This window comes from Cynocephalus volans, chromosome 6, assembly GCF_027409185.1.
Source record: "Cynocephalus volans isolate mCynVol1 chromosome 6, mCynVol1.pri, whole genome shotgun sequence".
NCBI classification, from domain to species: Eukaryota; Metazoa; Chordata; class Mammalia; order Dermoptera; family Cynocephalidae; genus Cynocephalus; species Cynocephalus volans.
In genome coordinates this window covers 112,796,703-112,816,987 of record NC_084465.1, presented here as the reverse complement: position 1 = coordinate 112,816,987, position 20,285 = coordinate 112,796,703, and the positions used below count along the sequence as shown (strand labels likewise).

The 20,285-nt window shown below is 41.9% G+C and overlaps 1 protein-coding gene across 1 annotated transcript in view; it reads left to right on the top strand.

The window, feature by feature from the left end:
* The first annotated feature begins 343 nt into the window (after nucleotides 1–343).
* Nucleotides 344–20,285, top strand: part of ITGAM (integrin subunit alpha M) — a 44,638-nt gene continuing 24,696 nt past the window's right edge. The window contains exons 1-12 of the mRNA XM_063101105.1: nucleotides 344–350; nucleotides 836–941; nucleotides 2,170–2,273; nucleotides 2,583–2,653; nucleotides 2,805–2,922; nucleotides 5,651–5,781; nucleotides 6,213–6,358; nucleotides 7,235–7,388; nucleotides 8,426–8,576; nucleotides 10,509–10,582; nucleotides 13,348–13,477; nucleotides 13,754–13,896. Coding sequence (XP_062957175.1) covers nucleotides 344–350; nucleotides 836–941; nucleotides 2,170–2,273; nucleotides 2,583–2,653; nucleotides 2,805–2,922; nucleotides 5,651–5,781; nucleotides 6,213–6,358; nucleotides 7,235–7,388; nucleotides 8,426–8,576; nucleotides 10,509–10,582; nucleotides 13,348–13,477; nucleotides 13,754–13,896 — 1,335 coding nt within the window. The remainder of the gene's footprint in view (nucleotides 351–835; nucleotides 942–2,169; nucleotides 2,274–2,582; nucleotides 2,654–2,804; nucleotides 2,923–5,650; nucleotides 5,782–6,212; nucleotides 6,359–7,234; nucleotides 7,389–8,425; nucleotides 8,577–10,508; nucleotides 10,583–13,347; nucleotides 13,478–13,753; nucleotides 13,897–20,285) is intronic.

Sequence of the window (20,285 nt, the reverse complement as noted above, 5' to 3'; positions counted from 1 at the left end):
CCAGGGTGTTTCCTCTTGGATTTCACCTTGCCACCTCTGTTTTGCCTCCTGTTCTAGTTTCCAAGGACCCAGGTGTTGAATGACTGATGAATCAAAATGATTTGAATTTGTTTCCTTTTCTGTCTGATTTGTGGAGAATGAGCCAGGGAGAAAAGGAAATGCTTAAGAGTTGCATAGAAAGGAAATTATCTAACTAAGAGTCTATAGAAACTTGGTCATTGGGCAAATCATTGGTGTGGAGACACTGGGGGAAGAGGCCACTTGTGTGCTCAGAAAGGAGGATTGAACTCAGAGAGGGCTGAATGAACCCACGACAGTGTCCTTAGGCCACAGGTCCACAACTATGGCCTGTAGGTCAAATGTGGCACACCCCCTGTTTTTGTAAACCCGCCAGCCATAGATTGAAGATGAACACTTATAATCAGCTTGATGATAGGGAACACGTAGTCTGAATGCCAGTTAAGTGAAATGTTGTACCCCCAAAAGAATCCATTCATCTCATTAGTAAATCTGTATTACAAAAAAATTGTACTCAATGATTATATTTTGAGTTTCCTTAATGAAAAATGTGTGGAAATGTATTTTCTCTCTTGTTTTATGAGTACCTATGTAGTATATGCTATTTGTTCTTGGCTTTCCTAACCTAAAATAGTTACTGTCTGGCCCTCTATTGAAAAAGTGTGCTGCCCTGCCCCAGGCCAACAGAGCTGGACCTGGGAGACAGACATTACGATGCTGGGTTAGGTGACTCTGGACAGGAAAATGCACAGGGCCGGCAGGCATGCTGTGTTCTTGACTGTCTCCTTTCCTTTCCACCCTTTTGTTCTCCCTCCAGCCTTGGCCTTATGTCATGGGTTCAACCTGGACACTGAAAATGTAATAACCTTCCAAGAGAACGCAAAGGGCTTCGGGCAGAGTGTGGTCCAGTTTGAGGGGTCCCGGTAAGAGCCTCAGGTGGAGTCCCTGCCTCACCTGCTTTCTCTCCAAGACGTAAATACCTGAACAAAATGGCAACTTCCTTGATTGATTTTTTGAGCATGTAATAAATTTACAGGGGTAAGCTGGTTAGCTTAGTTGGTTAGAACACAGCTTTGTAACACCAAGGTCAGGATGCCATCTGTTTTTGTAAATACATTTTTTTTGGCTGCTTTTGAGCTACAATGGTAGAATCAAATAGCTGTGACAGAGACTATATGGCCCCCAAAGCCTAAAACATATAACGTTACAGAAAAAGTGTGCTGGTCTCTGCTCTGTACTGCTCTTTGGTTTTTTTCCCCCCACTTGATAGAGCTTAGTGGTTTTACCAGGTAAGAACATCACGAGCTTACTCATTCTGTTGTATGTCTGCATCATATTCCGTTATTTAGAGGTTCTGTAATTTACTTTAATCTCATTAAATCTCTTCTTGATGGACATTTAGATTATTTCCAACCTTTTGCTGTATGAACAATGCTGTCATTTTGCACATGTGCAAATAAATTTGGAAGTAAATTCCTAGAAATGGGATTACTGGATGCAAGGGCACATATAAACATGTAATTATAATAGATTTTTCCAGATTACCCTCTACAGAGGTGGCAACAATTTACACTCACAACAGATATTTATGCAAACACCTACTTCCCCACCCACTTGCCAGCTCAGCATGTTATCAAAGTTACTGATGTTTGCAAATGCGTAGGTGAGAAATGTTATCTCGGTTTAGTTTTAAATTGTTTTCTCTTTTTATGAGAGATGTATTTCCTTTTCTGTGAACACTTTTCTTATCTGTTGCCTATTTTTCTATTTTTTTTCCCCTTATTGGTTTGTACAAACTTTGACTATATTGAGGAAAAAAGTCTAGGGTAGGAGTTTCTAACCTCCTTCTCCCCCAGTTTTTCATCTGTCTTTTTGACTTTGCTTATGGTAGTTTAGCACATATAGAAATTTATCTCAGGTGACTGTGTGGTTGAATTTATCCATTGTTTTTAATGACCTCTGGGTTTTATGTCATTCTTAGGCCCTTCCCATTCTGAGATTTAAAAATTTCACATTTTTTTCTATGCTAATTTCTCTTATTTATAGAAATTCAGGAATCCATGTGAGAGTCCCCACTTGCCTCTGGGTGGTGGAATTTCTCTTTCTCTCCCCACATATCAGAGTTTTCTCTACTCCCACATCTCTCCACAGGGTGGTGGTTGCAGCGCCCCAGGAGATAAAGGCTGCCAACCACACAGGAGGCCTCTACCAGTGCGACTACAGCACGGGCAGGTGTGAGCCCATCCAACTGCAGGGTGAGCTGCTGCCCTGCCTTGGACCCAGGGCCAGGATTTCATCTGTGAACACACCTGGACTCGCCAGGCATTCCTGTGTTCTGCAGAATCTGTGGTTGGGGGGAACATGGGTCTGGCTCTCCTGCCTCTGCTCTGTCTGCAGACTCTACCCCAGACACCCCAGCCCCTCCACGTTCCTTTCCTATGACATAGGTTCCCCTTTGACCTGTCAGACCTCCTTGTCTCCCAGGTCGAAGTGACCCCTGCCCAGCTCTTACACAGCCCCTTTCTTCCCTCTGAGGGTGACGATGCACATATCTGTCCCCTCAGTCCCCCCAGAGGCTGTGAACATGTCCCTGGGCCTGTCCTTGGCAGCTGCTACCAACCCCTCTCAGCTTCTGGTGAGTTGCCCTGAGTCACAGGAGTGTCCTGAGGGGAGGAATGGGGACACAGGGCTAGTGGGGCTGGGGTCTTATGGAGAGTGGAGGTGCTGGGATGAGAAGGTGGGAGGGAGCAAGGGAAACCCCTTCCACTGGCACCCTGCCCCACCAGGCCTGTGGTCCCACCGTGCACCAGACTTGCAAGGAGAACACATATGTGAGTGGCTTCTGCTTCCTGTTTGGATCCAACCTACTGAAGCAGCCCCAGAGGTTCCCAGATGCCCTCAGAGGTAGGTCACCTTTGGCAGAGGGTACAGACAGGCAGTGTGAGACTGGATGGTGGGAAGCAGGACTGGGCTGGGTGTGACTTAGAAGTCTAGGTGCAGAGGGCAGGGGTTCCATCACTCTCTACCACACTGCCCTACTTTACCATCTTCATATCTATATATTCATATTTTACTTGTTTCTTATCTGTTTTTCTTTTGTAGTATAGGTTCCACAAGGGCAGGGACATTGTCTTGCTTATTCACTGCTCTATACCCTTGTATCTGTTGCTGCTTAACAAACTACCCCAAAGTTCCTGTCAGTCAGGAGTCTGGGCATGGCTTAGCTGGGTGCCTCTGCCTCAGAGTCTCTCATGAGATTGAACTTGAGGTGTCCAGCCAGGGCTGTGGTCTCATCAGAAGGCTTGACTGGGAAGACCTGCTTCCAAGCTTATGCTTGTGGTTGTTGGACTGAGGGTCTCAGCTCCTCACTGGCTGTTGGCTGGAGGCCTCACTCAGTTGCTTGCCATGTGGGTCTCTCCATAAAGAAGCTCATGGAATAGCAACTGGCTTCCCTCAAAGTGAGTGAATGAGAGAGCAAATGGGAGGAGTGGGCACTCAGATGGAAGCCACCGTCTTTCCATAGCCTAGTCTCAGAAGTAACATCTCATGACCTCTGCCATATTCTATTCCTTTGAAGTGAGTCATAGAGTCCAGCTCACACTCAAGGACTGGGCCATGGGTTATTGCCAGGAGGAAGGAATAGTGGGGACCATCCTGCTGGCTGCCTGCCATGTCCCTGTTCCCCAAATGTTTGTTGATTCAAAGAGAGAGTGAGTGAATTTCCCAAGCTGCTTTCTGCCATTGCTTGGCCATCTTTTTAGGTGTCTCCAAGTTTGTTCTCTTCTTGCCCACGAGTTCTTCCTGCTGATGTCACCCAGTTCTGTGGCTTCAGCTGCCACCTCTACATCTCTCTCTTCAGTTCCCATCTCAGGAGTTCAAGACCACTTCTTTCAAAAAACACTTTCATTTATTGAAAAATATGTAATACATGCACTTGGTTCAAAATTCAAAAGGCACTAAAGAATATACTGTAACCTCCCCGCCTGCCCTTTTGCCTGCCAGCCTCCTGTTTCCTTCCAGGATGCAACCACTTTTGCCAGTTTCTCATGTCATCATCTGGAGGTGCTCTTTGTATTTACAAACATATACATATGTTTATTCTTCACTTTCGTGCCACAGATGGTGGCATGCTATACACATTGTTCTAGACCTTAATATTTTCACTTAACAACATATCTTTGAGGTTTTCAAAAAATCTCCTGGCTAGGGCTGGCCAGTTAGCTGAGTTGGTTAGAGCGTGGTGTTGTAACACCAAGGTCAAGGCTTTGGATCCCCGAACTGGCCAGCCATCATTAAAAAAAAAAAGAAATTCTGGCTAATCTTCTTTGTATATTTTCCATATAAACATTAGAATCTGCTTGTGAGTTACAAAAAAAAAAAAAAAAACTACAGTACTTTTTTGAGTACTTTTATTTTATTTCTGTCAATGATCTTAAGGTAAAATTGACCTTTCTTCTTTTAGTGTTCAGTTCTGTGAATTTAATATATTTTGTGTGACCACCACCATAATCAGGATACAAAAAAGTTCTGTTATCTCCTCAAAACTCCTCTATGCTATTCCTTTTTTGTCAGATGCCTCCTTCCTTCACCCCCAGTCCCCGGCACCCACTGACTAGTTCTCTGTCATTATAGTTTTGTCTTTTCAAGAATGTGGCATAAATGAAATTGTAACTTTTTGAGAAAAGCTTCTTTCGCTAGCATAATGCATCTGTGATTTATCCACGCTGTTGTGTGTACTGGTAGTTCATTCCTTTTTTATTGCTGAGTAGTATTCCATTGTGCGGATTTATCACAGTCTCAGTCACCAGTCCATCCATTCACTCGTTGAAAGATGTTTGGCTTGTTTAGAATGTCTGACAGTCTTGAACAGAGCAGTATAAACTCCTCACTGCTATGGCAATCTTTGTAAAATACAAAGCAAACCACCTAACTTCCTTTTCTAAGAACCTTCAGTGGCTCTCCATTGCCTAAAGGATAAGGTCAGACTTCCTATTGGAGTAGAGAGGCCCTTCCTGACTGTTCTCTGCTCAATATCATAGCCTTGTCTCCAGCCCCATCACATACATTATCCCTGTACTGTAAGTTCCATTTTTAGATTCTGTCAGAATCCTTTTAGACCGCATCACAGGGTGGGAGCCAGGGGGAGAGTACCTTGACGTCACTTTTCTCGTTCCCTCCAGTCCCCTACTGAGCCTCCTAACTAGCCACATCCAACTAGAGCCAGAGGGCAAAGGAGCCCTGTTGATGTGGTCCACGTAGGTCGACCTCCTGGGCTACAAAGCAGAGTGGAGGAGGGTGGAAAGAGAATTTGGGGTTGGGGGCAGGTGGGCGGAGCATGTCCATCATACCTTTACACGTGCTCTCCTTTTGCTATAATTTATTTCTCCCTTTGTATTTCTGGCAAATTATTTCTCGCTCTTTATTGATCCCATGAAATATTACCACTTTCTCTGACTTCCTTGGGCAGAATTAGCCAAAAATTTCCATATCATTTTGCCCATGTTTTTATTTACCTTGCAGCATGGATTGACTCTTGTTTGCCGCTTATTGTCATTGCCCAGCAGAGAGGTGACATGAAAAACTGAACGTCAAGTAATTATTTAATCAGTTTATACTTTTCCCTCTTCCCCAGAGTGTCCTCAGCAGGATAGCGACATCGCCTTCTTGATTGATGGCTCTGGTAGCATCAACCCAACTGACTTCCAGCGGATGAAGGAGTTTGTCTCAGTTGTGATGGAACGATTAAAACAGTCCAAAACCTTGGTGAGGGTCAATGGGTAGGTTAGGGAAAAGCCCGTATAAGGCTGGCAAATACATGGCAACTTTCCCCTCCTACTTCAAGGGCAGATGTTGCCAAAGTGACAATCTATTGTGGTTTTCCTTTGCTATTCTCTGTCCCGCTGTCTGGTTGCTGCTGCAGCATTCTTTCAACCCTTTGTAAAGCAGGCAGCTGTGACTAGTAGATAAGCTTGGCATGGGAGGTGGAACCTGCATGTCATCTCTGGTTCAGTCCCAGTATTGAGGAGTGGGAGCTGGTGGCAGATCTCTGTCCTGGTGACACAGAAGGGTTGGTGGCAGTGTAGAGAAGGAATTTGGAGACTGGAGTGTTTCAAGATTTCTGTAAGCCTTCCCAGGAGATGTCTAGGGGGGCGGGTGCACCTTCCCCAGGGTAATGCCAGGGGCCTCGTCCCCAGTTCTCTTTGCTACAGTACTCAGAAGAGTTCCAGACTCATTTTACCTTCAAGAAATTCAAAGAAAATCCTAACCCGAGATCGCTGGTGAGGCCAATAAGACAGCTGCTTGGGAGGACATACACTGCCACAGGAATCCGCAAAGTAGTGTAAGTCCTCCCTTTGCTTAGGATGGAATGAACAGGAGATATTTTTAGCTGGGCTTTGAAGGATGAGGGCGTTGTCCAGACAGGGGTGGGATAAAGGATATTTCCAGTGGAGGGAATAGCAGGAGAAAAGGTGTGGAGGAGGGACTGTGCCGGGTAAGTTCACGAAAAAACAAGTTACAAGGAAAGGCGAGAGTGAAGGCAGGAACGGCAGGAAAGGGCTGGAGGGACGCTAGGAAGATCAGTCGACGTCAGGTCACCAAAGGCGGCTTTATAGCCAGTGGGGATCCACTGAAAAGGGTGAGCAGTGGGGAGACCTCACCATGTCCTGTTTAGGAAAGTTCTCTCTGATTTCAGTGTGTGTGTGTATAGAGGTGGGGGGAGTTTGGGACGAAGTTCAGGTAGACGGGCTGAAGAGCTGTTGCCGTGTTATAGGAGAGGTCTGATGAAGGCCCAATTAAGTTTATTTCTTAAAAAAATTTTTTTTGAGTTGAAAAGTAATAATATTGAGTTTAAAAAAACCAAACTTTGAGGCTCGCCAGTTAGCTCAGCTGGTTAGAGCTTGGTGATGATAACACCAAGGTCAAGAGTTTGGATCCCCGTACCAACCAGTTGCCAAAAACAAAACAAAAATAAATAAATAAATAACTAAACTATGCAAAAGTATGTAAAGGTCATGAAGGCTTCCTTTCCTTCCATTACTCTCCCCTCCCCTCCTGCCTTTCCAGGTCTTGGGGCAGATGCATCTCAGTGTTCAGTCTCAGGGGAGGCCGAGCCCCTGCTAGACAGGGGCTTGTGACTCTGCTGACATTGCTTCCTAACATTAATAGCATCTCTGTCCACTTGCATTTGACTTTGTCCCTCCTCTTCCCTGCACAGAAGAGAACTGTTTAACAGTGAAAATGGAGCCCGGGAGAATGCCTTTAAGATCCTAATTGTCATCACAGATGGAGAAAAGTTTGGCGATCCCTTACGTTACGAGGATGTCATCCCTGAGGCAGACAGAGAGGGAATCATTCGCTATGTTATTGGGGTAGGAAATATGACTCTTGGGCCTGATGCTTCTGTGGAGGGTTTTGACTTGGATATAACCTTCCTTCAATTTGTAAATATCAATAAAATCAAAGTGTTGTGAGGGTTACTGCTAGTCTATATGTGCCTGTATCAGTTATCTATTGTCATGACAATGCTGTGTAACAAACAATCCCAAAATTCAGTGGCTTGAACTAACAGATAAGTCTGTAGGTCAGCTGGGCAGTTTTCCTGGTCCCAGCTGGGCTCACTCACACATCTGTAATCAGCTGCAGGTTGGAGGCAGATCTGCTGATCTTGGCTGGGCTCTCCATTTCTGAGGGAACTAGCCATGTCTGTCTGCTGGACTAGATGTCCTTGGTTGAAACAACTGGGGTGACTTGAATCTTCTGCTCCCTGGGTCATATTCTCCGGTGGCCTTGCCTGGGCATGGTGAAGGCAGAGAAACAAGAGAGCAAGTGAACATGTCACAAGTGGTCTTTCAAGCCTCTGTTTGCATCATGTTTGATAACTTCCATGGGCTTAAGTTAAGTAAGACACATGGCTGAACCCAGAGCCAATGAGTGGGGCAGGTTACTCCACCAAGAGTTGGAGGGTAGAGCCAAATTTTGGGGAAAGGGCTTGGATACAGGGAGATGAAAAAGGTTAGGATCATCAGTGTAATCAAACTACCACAGCTCCTGGTGTGACACAGAAATAGGTATCATCATGGATGCATGGCTTGGCAAGGAGGAAATACTTTCATGTAAAAATAAAGTCTCTCCTTCTTCTGGGGGGAGGTCTCAGCCCCACACCAGGAGGCATGGCACAGCAAATGGATCAAAGGCTGGGTTTTAGTCCCCAGTTGCTCCCTTGGCAGAGTGCTCTGTGCAGTGTCCAACCTGCCCAACTATACTTGGCAGCCCTGTCACAGGGACCTTTGGTGCATTCTCTCATTTGATAAATAATGTCTCAGATTCTTTTCCTGAAGAATTTGCTTTGCTAGATGATACTGCTACCCCCGGACATTGTATGATTTTCCCCATTTCTTGGTAATAGGTAGGAGACGCCTTTAGAAATGAGAAATCCCTCCAAGAGCTTAATACTATTGCCTCCAAGCCACCTAGTGATCACGTGTTCCGGGTGAATAACTTTGAAGCTCTAAAGACCATTCAAAACCAGCTTCAGGAAAAGATCTTTGCAATTGAAGGTAAGCCAGGTGTCTCAGAGCAGCTCCAGAGGCAGTCATCCACCCCCATACATACAATTTCCTCTTCAAACCAGCCTCTCCCAACCCTTGCCACCCTGACCCTCAGCACTGACCACTTCCCCTGGCCTCACTCAGTCAATTCCTTTGAAATCAGAGAATCTAGACTTTTATCTCTAATTTTGCAAGTCTTGGCTATGGGCTGATAGATTGGATTGTGGGGGAGTCAGTTCCCACACACTGTCTTTTCAAAAATTTGTATGTGTTGCCAACATTTGTCTGTTTGGTTCACTGTTGTATCCCCATCGCCTAGAAGAGTGCCTGGTACATAGAAGGTGCTCAATAAATATTTGTTGCATAGAAGTGGTGGGAGTGGGCATCCTTGCCTTGTTCCAGTTCTTAGTTCTTCTACCTTTCCCCATTCAGCATGTTGTTAGCTGTGGGCTTGTCATCTATAGCCTTTATTGTATTAAGATACTTTCCTTCCATGCCTAATTTGTTGAGAGTCTATCATGAAGAGATGTTAAATTTTATCAAATGCTTTTTCTGCATCTATCAAGATGATCATATGTTCTTTTTCTTTCATTCTGCTGGTGTGATGTATTATGTTTATTGACTTGCGTTTGTTGAACCATCCTTGCATCCCTGGGATAAATTCCATGTGATCATGGTATATAGTCTTTCTGATGTGCTGCTGGATTTGGTTTGCTAGTATTTTATTGAGGATTTTTGCATCTGTATTCATTAGGGATATTGGCCTATAGTTTTCTTTTTTTGTTGTGTCCTTGCCTGGTTTTGGTATCAGGATAATGCTGGCTTTGTAGTATGAGTTTGGAAGAATTCGGAATACTTCAAATTTTTGAAATAGTTTATTTAAGAAGTATTGATATTAATTCTTTAAATGTTTGGTAGAATTCAACAGTAAAGCCATCTGGTCCTGGGCTTTCCTTTGTTGGGAAACTTTTTATGACTGATTCAATCTTGTTACTTATTGGTCTATTTAGGTTTTCTATTTCTTCTTGGTTCAGTCTTTGTAGGTCATAATTGTCCAGGAATTTATCTGTTTTCTCTAGGTTTTCACAATTATTGATGTATAGTTGTTCATAATAGTCTCTGATGATCCTTTGCAGTTTGATGCTATCTGTTGTAACATCTCCAGTTACATTTCTGATTTTATTTATTTGGGTCTTTTCTTTTTTTTTCTTGGTTAGTCTGGCTAATGGTTTGTCAATTTTATTTATCTTTTCAAAGAACCAACTTTTCATTTGATTAACCTTTTGTATCGCATTTCTACTCTCAATTTCATTTATTTCTGCTGTGATTTTTATTATTTCTTTTTTTCTACTTATTTTGGGTTTAGTTTGTTCTTGCTTTTTTAGTTCTTCAAGGTGCATTGTTAGGCTGTTTATTTGAAATCTTTCTATTTTTTTGATATAGGCATTTATTGCTATAAAATTTCTTCTTGATACTGCCTTGACTATATCCCATAGGTTTTGGTATGCTGTATTTCTCTCTTCATTAATTTCAATAAATTTTTTGATTTCTTTCTTAATCTCTTCTTTGACCCATTGGTTGTTCATAAGTGTGTTGTTTACTTTCCATGTATTTGTGTAGTTTTGCAAGTCCCTCTTGTTATTGATTTCTAGTTTTATTCCATTATGGTCAGAAAATATAACTGGTATGATTTCCATTTTTTTGAACATGTCGAGACTTATTTTGTGTCCTAACATGTGGTCATTTCTGGAGAATGTTTCATGTGCTGGTGAAAAGAATGTGTATTCTGTAGTTATTGGACAAAATGCTCTGAATATGTGTGTTAGTTGTTCTGGTCTTTTTATGTGGGAGGAATGCAACCTGGACACCTCTAGTCTGCCATCTTGCCCTGCATCCTCTCTCTTCTGTTTTCTTTAATGCAGAGAGCTTTCCTTCTTACAGGTACTCAGACAGGAAGTACCAGCTCCTTTGAGCATGAGATGTCTCAGGAGGGCTTCAGTGCTACCATCACCTCCGTAAGTGTCTGTATTAGTCCGTTTATGTTGCTTATAACAAAATTGCTGCAACTGGGAGATTTATAAAGAAAATGAAATTTATTGCTTATAGTTTCTGAGGCTGTGAAGTCCAAAGTCCATCTGGTGGTGGTGACAATGACCCAGGGGTCTCGCATTGCAAGTTGGTAGAAGCAGAGAGTGCAGAGAGAGAGAAAGACAGATTCTACTCTTTTAATGTCCTCAGAATCATGCCCCGACCACCATTTTTAATCCATTTACTACTGCACAGTCCTACAATCCAATTACCTCTTTAAGGCTCCACCTTTTAACTACCATGATAGTATTTCCCACCCTCTTAACAGTCACAGTGGGGGCTAACTTTCTTTCTTTTTTTTTAAGATGACGGGTGAGGGGATCTTAACCCTTGATTTGGTGTTGTCAGCACCACGCTCTCCCAAGTGAGCTAACTGGCCATCCCTGTAGAGGGATCCGAACCCATGGCCTTGGTGTTATCAGCACCATACTCTCCCAAGTGAGCCATGGGCTGGCCCTGGGGGCTAACTTTCTAATACATAAAACTTGGGGAACACAATTCAAGCTTCAATGAGTTTTGGGGGGACATAATTCAATCCACTACATTCCTCCCCTGGCCCCCTCTAAACTAATGTATTTTCACATGCAAATACATTCATTTCATCCCCAAAGTCTCAACCTGTTTCAACTCAAAAGTCCAAAGTTCAAAGGCCCATCTGTGAAACCAGTACAAGTTATCTACTTCCAAGGTACAATGGTGGGACAAACATAGGGTATATATTCCCATTCCAAAAGGGAGATATAGGCAAAAGAAAGATATAACAGGTCCTAAATAAGTCTGAAACCCAGCAGGGAAGGCATTAAATCTCAAAGCTGGCGAATCATGTACCTTGACTCTGTGTTCAACGTTCTCTGCCCACTGGTGTAAGGGTTGGGTCCCCAAGTCCTCTGGCAGCTCCACTCATATGGCTTTCCTGGTCTCAGGTGATGCTTTAGCTCTTAAAGGCTGGTGTTGCATGCTGGTAGCCCCACAGGTCTGTGGTCTCCATGGTGGTCCCACTTTCACTGCTTTACTAGACATGGTGCCAATGAGGTTTCTCTGCTGCAACTCTGATCCCACTTTCTGCTCGGTATTGCTCTAGCAAAGGTTGTCTGTGGTGACTCCACCCCTGTGACAGATCTCTTCCTGGGCCCCCAGACTTTTCCATACATCCTTTGAAATCAGGGTGGAGGCTCCCAAGCCTCCACAGCTCTAGCATTCTGCAAGCTGCAGACCTAACACCATGTGGATGCTGCCAAGGCTTCCAGCTTGTATTTTCCAAAGCTGCATGTCCAGCCACACCTGGGGCCAATTTATGCACAGCTGGAGCAGCCAAAGCAGCTGGGGTGCTGGTGCTGGAAGCAGCTTCCCAAGGTGGCCCTGGGGAATGAGCCTGTGGAGGGTGCCTCAGGCCTTTTCCCCAAGATCATTTTGTCTCCCTAGGCCTTTGGGCCTGAAATGGGAGGGTTGGCCCCAGAGGCTTCTGCAATGACTTCAGGGCCTTTTCCCCTTCTCTTGATAATCCCGTTCTTTTGTGTTAATCTTCTTAGTACCACTGAATTTTTCTTCTGATAATGCTCTCTGCTTCTCTACCACATGGCCAGGCTGCAAATTTTCCAAATCATTACACTCTGTTTCCCTTTTAAATTCTAGCTTTATGTCATGCCTTTGCCACCATAACTCAGTGCAGGCTGTTAGAAGCAGACGTATAGCTTCCTTAATGCTTTGCTGCTTAGAAATTCCTTCCACTAAATATTCTGGTTCACAACTCCGAAGTTCTAACTTCCACAAAATCCTAGGGCATGGACAGAATGCAGCTGATTTTTTTGCCAGTTCACAGTAAGGGTGATCTTTGCTCCAATTTCCAGTAAACTTCTTACTTCTATTTGAGGCCTCCTCAGAATGGTCTTTACAGTCCATATTTCTATTAGCATTCTATTCGCCACCACATAACCAGTCTCTAAGACATTCCAAACTTTCCCTCATTTTTTTATCTTCTTCTGAGTCCTCAAATCTCCTCTAACCTTTGTCCAACACCCATTTCCAAAGCTGCTTCCGCATTTTCAAGTATTTTTTATAAGCAACACTCCACTCCTTGGTACCAATTTTCTGTATTAGTCCGTTTCTGTTGCTTATAACAAAATACCTGCAACTGGGTGATTTATAAAGAAAATGAAGTTTATTGCTTACAGTTTCTGAGGCTGGGAAGTCCAGAGTCCATCTGGTGGTGGCAACAGTGACCCAGGGGTCTCACATTGCAAGATGGTGGAAGCAGAGAGAGCAGAGAGAGCAAGAGAGAGGGACAGACTCGCCTCTTCTTTTAACGCCCTCAGAACCATGCCCCTGACCACCATTATTAATCCATTCCCTACTGCACAGTTCTACAATCCGATCACCTCTTCAAGGCTCCACCTTTTAACTACCATAATAGGATTTCCCACCCTCTTAACAGTCACAGCAGGGGCTAAATTTCTAGTACATAAAACTTGGGGAACACAGTTCAAGCTTCAATGAGTTTGGGGGGACATAACTCAATACACTACAATGTCTTTCATAAATTGGGGGAGGAGGGGAAAGAAGAAGAAAGAGAAGAGGCGCAGGGGTTTGGGGGGTATCTTCTCTGTGATGGGTACTTGTTGGGAGGTGCCTCTTTGATGGGCAGCAGTGATTCCTTCTCTCTTCATCATCAAGCCTGTTCTGCCCCTTTTTTCAGAATGGTCTTTTGGTGGGCACTGTGGGGAGCTATAACTGGGCTGGTGGAGCCTTCCTGTATACATCAAAGGATAAAGTTACCTTCATCAACACAACCAGGCTGTATTCAAACATGAGCGATGCTTACTTGGGTAAGTGGAGGGCAGGGACTGTTCTAAGAAAGGGTCAGCATGTGCCATAACTTAATTAGTGTGGATGTTATTGGATCTTTTATAGGCCCCTGGGATGGCTTTAAAGACAGAAATTTTAAAATTTAATTATGTTCACAAAGAGGAATATACTGCAGGGCTCAGTTACCCTAACTTACCAAGCATGAGGCTGGCCCATTGCCCCTACTAAAGAGATGGGCCTGTATGGTGGGGAGGTGGGCAGGGAAAGCACTTTGCCTCTTGGACCATCATCTGCAGGTTATGCTGCCACAGTCATCTTGCAGAACCAGGTGCAAAGCCTGGTTCTCGGGGCACCACGATATCAGCATATTGGCTTGGTGGTGATGTTCAGACAGAATGCTGGAGCCTGGGAGTCCAAAGGTGATGTCAGGGGCAGCCAGGTGAGTGCACAGTGCATGGAGCATGAGTGTGAACACAGAGCTGTGTTGGGGGCTTAGGATTCCAGGGTGGACATCTCCAGAAGTCATCTGTGGCAGAGTCTTGTGAAGGAGACTTCTGAGGCTTTGAGCTGGAGAGTCATAGGATCCACTTTGCGTTTGAGAATGCGGTGTCCTCAGCTTTCCTAACAACAATAAATAACACCACTTGACCTGTACAGAGCTCTCTGTGAGCCTACCTGTAACCAGAGCTGGTATTCAGCCAGTACATAATCAGTATATTAGTTATTAAAGTATTGAATGGCTTCTCTCCTTCACCCATGTACTCTGGTCCTTCCAAAGGGTAAGGCAGGGCACCTCAAGGGTCTTTGGGACCTGCTTCCCCAAGCCCCTGCTTAGTACCTGGGCAGCCTTAGCAATCCACTGTTTTGAATATCAGTCCTTCAAAAGCAGTATGGTTGCATATTATGTGGGAACTGGTGTGTGAGGCAGATCTCTAGTCAAAATCATCGCAAGGTCCTAAAACAGGACTGCACTATGATATTATGCCTTCAGTTCCATGTGTGTTCCTTTAATTTTTATCAGTGGTTCTCTCTTTGGTCTGTAATTAATGCATCATATGTGGATGAAACCAGTTTTCCCTGATACCTGAACAGCTTATCAGAATTCTTTGCCAATAGTTGAATTCTTCATGTGGTTTTTCCACGCGTTTTACCAACACATACTTACTGTTGATGGCATCAGTGCCTGGCGCATGTAAGGGATGGGATTGGGGACAATGTGTAGGGGAATTCCAGGAAGTCAAGTGTGGATGTGATGATACTTCTCTGATTTGTGAGTGTGGTCCAGGATCACAAAGGGAAGGCTGGCTGGTACTCCCCCATCACACGCAGGTACATGCAAATTACCATTAAGGGCGATAAATGCTTAAACTGGGACCGCCTGGGATGTTTGAGAACAAATGGGAGGGGCGCCCCCACAAGGTCATTAGGGAAGGCTTCCTGGAGGAAGTGACAGTTAAGCCAAGTCCTGGGGTAGAAGAACTAGAGAAGTGAAGGAGGGAGGGAAGGACCAGAGGAGGGAGAGAACATTGGATAGAGTTCAGAGAGTGGCTGTATGGAGGTGGGAGGCATGGTGGGAGAAAACACTGGCAGGAAAGGTAGGTGCAGTGTATCCCAGGCATACAGGGCTTGTTCAGCCTTCAAAAAATCAACGTTGCAAAAGTGGACAAGCTGATCTTAAAGCTCATATGGAAATACAAGGGACCCAGAATAGGCAAAACAATCTTGAAAAAGGAGAACAAAATTGGAGAACTCACACATCCCAATTCAAAACACAAAGCCACAGAGCCAGAAAGCAGATTGATGATTGCCAGGGGAGGGGGAGGAGGTGGGGATGGGCAGAGACTGTAACAGGACAGCAGTTTCTCTCTGGGGAGATGGAAGCCTTCTGGAATTAGTGGTGATGGTTATGCAGCATTTTGAAAAAACTAAAAACTGCAGAATTTTACACTGTAAGATGGTGAATTTTGTGTTATGCGAATTTTATCTAAATTAAAAAGAAGATATTTTGAAAAAAAAATCAAAGTAGTTCACCATAATAACCGATTAGAAAAGAAAATCATGTAATCATCTAAATAGATACAGAAAAAGAATTTGACAAAATACAACATGCTTTCATGATTAAAAGCTTTCAGAAAACTAGGAACTGAAGGGAATATTCCCAACCTGAAAAAGAGCACTTACAAAAAATCTACAGCTGGTATCATATGTAAAAGTGAAAGAGAATGCTTTTCTCCTAAAATTGGAAACAAGGCAAGAATATCCACTTTTATTATTTCTATTTAACATTGTACTGGAAGACCTAGCCAGTGTAATAAAGAAAAGAAAAGAGAGAGAGAAAAAAACCATACAGAGTGGAAAGGAAGAAATAAAAACATCTCTATTTGCAGACGACATAATTGCATGGAAAATCCCAAAGAATCTGCAAAAATCTACTATGAACTAATAAGTTATTTCAATAAGTCCTCAGGATACAAGATCAATATATAAAAATTAGTGTATTTCTATAGTGTCATCAAACAATTAGAAATTTAAATTTAAAAAATACCCTTACAATAACAACAAAGACCATCAAATACTTAGGTAAAAATCTAACAAAATTATAATACCTGTATGCTGAAAACTACGAAACACTAATGAGAGAAATGAAGAGATATACTGTGGTCATGGATTGAAAGACTCAATATTGTAAAGATGTCAATTCTCCCCAACTCGATCTATAGATTCAATGGAACAAAATCCTGGAAGCAATTTTGTAGAATTAATAACCTGATTCTAAAATTTATATGGAAAATCAAAGAAAGTAGAATATCTAAAATAGTTCTGAAAAGAATTTAGATAAATAGCATTAGGTATTTAGTGGAAGACTCACATACTACCTCGTTTCAAGACTCATTACAAAGTTACAATAATGAAGACAGTGTGGTATTGGCAAAAGTTAAGATAAGTGGAACAAAAGAGTCCCAAAATAGACACATATAATAGCCAACTGATTTTCTTTTAAAAAAATGTTCTCTATTTTCCCAACCAGTTTTACTAAGGTATAACTGACAAATAAAAAATATCATGTATTTACATTGTACAATGGAGTGTTTTGGTATATGTATACATGGTGAAATGATTAAACCAAGCTAATCAATATATCCATCACCTCACATGCTTATTTTCTGTGGTGAGAACATTTAGTATCTATTTTTAGCAAGTTTCAAGTATATGTTATTATTAACTCTAGTCACCATACTATACAATAGATCTACAGAACTTATTTATTGTCTTTTTCGTGGCCGGCACTCAGCCAGTGAGTGCACTGGCCAGTCCTATATAGGATCCGAACCCGCGGCGGGAGCATCGCTTCGCTCCCAGCGCCGCACTCTCCTGAGTGCACCACGGGCTCGGCCCTACAGAACTTATTTATTGTCTAACTTGAAATTAGTATCCTTTGACCAGTCTCTCTCCATTCTCCCCGCAAGTCCAGCCTCTGGCAACCACCACTCTACTCTCTGCTTATGTAAGTTCAACTTTTTCAGTTTCTGTATGTGAGAACATGCAGTATTTGTCTTTCTATGCCTGGCTTATTTCACTTAGCACAATGTCCTCCAGGTCCATCCATGTTGCCACAAATGACAGAATTTCTTTTTAAAGGCTGAATAGTATTCCATTACACTCCCCCCACCCCCCCACCCCATTTTAAAATCCATTCATCTATCGATGGACACTTAGGTTGATTCCATAAATTGGCTATTGTGAATAATGCTTCAGTGAACATGGGAGTTCAGATATCTCTTCAACACACTGATTTCATTTCCTTTGGATATATACCCAGAAATGGGATTGCTATGTCATATAATAGTTCTATTATTAATTTTTTGAGGAACATACATGCTGTTTTCCATAATGGCTGCACTAATTTACATTCTCACCAACAGTGTGCAAAAGTTGCCTTATCTCACATTCTCTCCAGCACTTAACTTTTTTTTTTCCTACACAATATGATTCAATTTACGTACAACTCAAAACCAGGTAAATCTCATTGATGGAGATAGAAGTTAGTTTATTGGTCACCTATGCTGGGACGAAGTGAGGGAAGAAGGCATAGGGGGACCTTCTGGGTTGCTGGTTATATTCTATTTCTCAATCAGGGTCCTGATTACACATATTGTTTACTTTGTGAAAATTCTTTGAGCTGAGCACTTTTCTATATGTACTCTAAATTCTAAACTCTATAGTATTTCATACTGTAACTTAAATTTATAATTTTTTAATTTTTATATTTTTTTATTGTGGCAAAGCACACATAACATAAAGATTTCCATTTTAAGCATTTTAAAATACACAATTATGGGGAATTAATTACATTCACAGTGTGGTGTGACTACTACCTCTATTTCCAAAACCTTTTCATCATGCTAAACATAGACTCTGTACCTGTTAAGCAATAACTTCTCATTATTCCTTCCCTGTTTCTGGTAACTTCTAATCTACTTCTGTCTCTGAACTATTTTTCCTTTTAATTTATTTTTTCTTAATTAACCCATGATAATTGTATTTATTTTTGGAGTACAATATGATATTTGGGTACATTTATACAGTGTGCAGTGATCATATCAGGGTATTTAGCATATCCGTCACCTCAAACATTTGTCACCTCTTTGTGTTTGGAACGTTCAACATCCTCTCTACTAGCTACTTGAAATTATACAGTAATTTGTTGTTGACTGTAGTCTCCCCATATTGCTACAGCACACTATACATTATTATTCCTATATCTCTACAATTTTGTATCCTTGACTACCCTCTCCCAGTCTCCCCCGCTTACTAGTCTCTGGTAACCACTATTCTAATCTATGAGATCAACTTTTTTAGCTTCCACATATGAGTGAGAACATGTGGTATTTCTCTCTCTGCCTGCCTTATTTTACTTAACACAATTTTCTCCAAGCTCATCCATATTGCTTCCAGTGGCAGAATTTCATTCCTTTTATGACTGAAAAATATTCCATTTTGTTTATATGCCACATTTTCTTTATCCAGTCTTCTTCTTCTTCTTCTTTTTTTTTTTTTAGGTTGGTTCCAACTCTTGGCTATTGTGGTGATAAATGTGGGAGTGCAGGATTCCCTTTGACTTGTTGATTTCTCCTTTGGATATATACCCAGTAGTGGGATTGCTGGATTGCATGGTAGTTCTACCTGTAGTTTTTTGAGAAACCTCCATACTGTTATCCATAATGGCTGTACTAATTTACATTTCCACCAACAATGTAAAAGCGTTTCCCTTTCCCTGCATCTTTGCCAGCATTTGTTATTTTCTGTCTTTTTTTTTTTTTAAGTCAAAACACAATTGATTATACTTATTTGTGGAGTACAGAGTTTATTATCAACACCCGTGTACAATGTGCGATGACCAAGTCAGGGTGATTAGCATATTCATTTTTACAAAATGTAATCATTTCTTTGTGCTGAAGACATTTGATTTTCTCTCTTCCAGTCATTTGATAACATGCAGTAAATTATTCTTAATTATAGATGCCTAGCTTGACTTTACATCAATAGAACTTATTTTTCCTAACTAGCTGTTTCGTGTCCATTAGCCCATTTCATGGTATCTCTCCTTCCTCTCCCTCTCTCCCAGCTCTAAAAAACGCAGTTCTGCTTTCTCCTTTCGAAAGTTCAACCCATTATTGTGATTGCCCTTCCTTCCTTTCTTCCTTCTTTCTTTCCTTCCTTCCTTATTTATTTATTTATTTATTAGCTCTCACTTATGAGTAAGCACATGCAGTATCTTTCTTTCTGTGCCTGGCTTATTTCACTTAACACGATTTTCTCCAAGCTCATCTATGTTACTGAGAATGGCAGAATTTTATTCTTTTTTATGGCTGAGTAGTATTCCTTTGGGAATGTATACCACAATTCCTTATTGAGTCATCCATCAATGGATGTTCAAGTTGGTTCCATATCTTGGCTATTGTAAACAGAGTTGTGATAAACATGGGACTGCAGTTATCCCTCTGACATTATGATTTCCATCCCTTTGGAAATCCCAGCAGTGGGACTGCCAAATCTTATGGCAGTTCTGTCTGTAGTTGTTTTAGAAACCTCCATACTGTTTTCCATAATGGCCGCACTAATTTACAGTCTTACCAACAGTGTAAAGTTCAGTTGTTTATTTGAATTCTTTCTTAATGTAGAAGTTTATCTCTATACACTTACCTTCTAGAACTGTTTTTGCTGCATCCCATAAGTTTTGGTATGTTGTTTTTCCATTTTCATTTGTCTCAAGATACTAAATTTTTCTCCTTTTTTCTAATTGTACATTTTTATGAGGTACAGTTTGTTGTTTCAATACATGCAAATGAGTATAATGATCCAATCAGAATAGTTAGCATATGTATCGTATTTACACCTCAAGGAACTGAAAAAGAACAAATTAAGCCCAAAGTCAGAAGAAGGGAATTAATGAAGACCACAGCAGAAATAAATCAAATAGAGACTAGAAAAACAATAAAAAAGATCAATGCAACTAAAAGTTGGTTTTTTGAAGAGAGAAACAAAATTGACAAAGCTTTAGCTAGACCAAGGAAAAAAGAGGAAAGACTCAAGTGAATAAAATCAGAAATAAAAGCGGAGGCATTACAACTGATGCCACAGAAATACAAAGGATCATAAGAGACTAGAAGGAACAATTGAATAAGGTGAAGAAATAGGTAAATTACTAGAAGCAAACAACCTACCAAAAATGAATCATGATGGAACAGAAAATCTGAACAGACCAATAATGAGTAAGGAGACTGAATCAGTAAGCAAAACCTCTCGACAAAGAAAAGCCCGAGACCT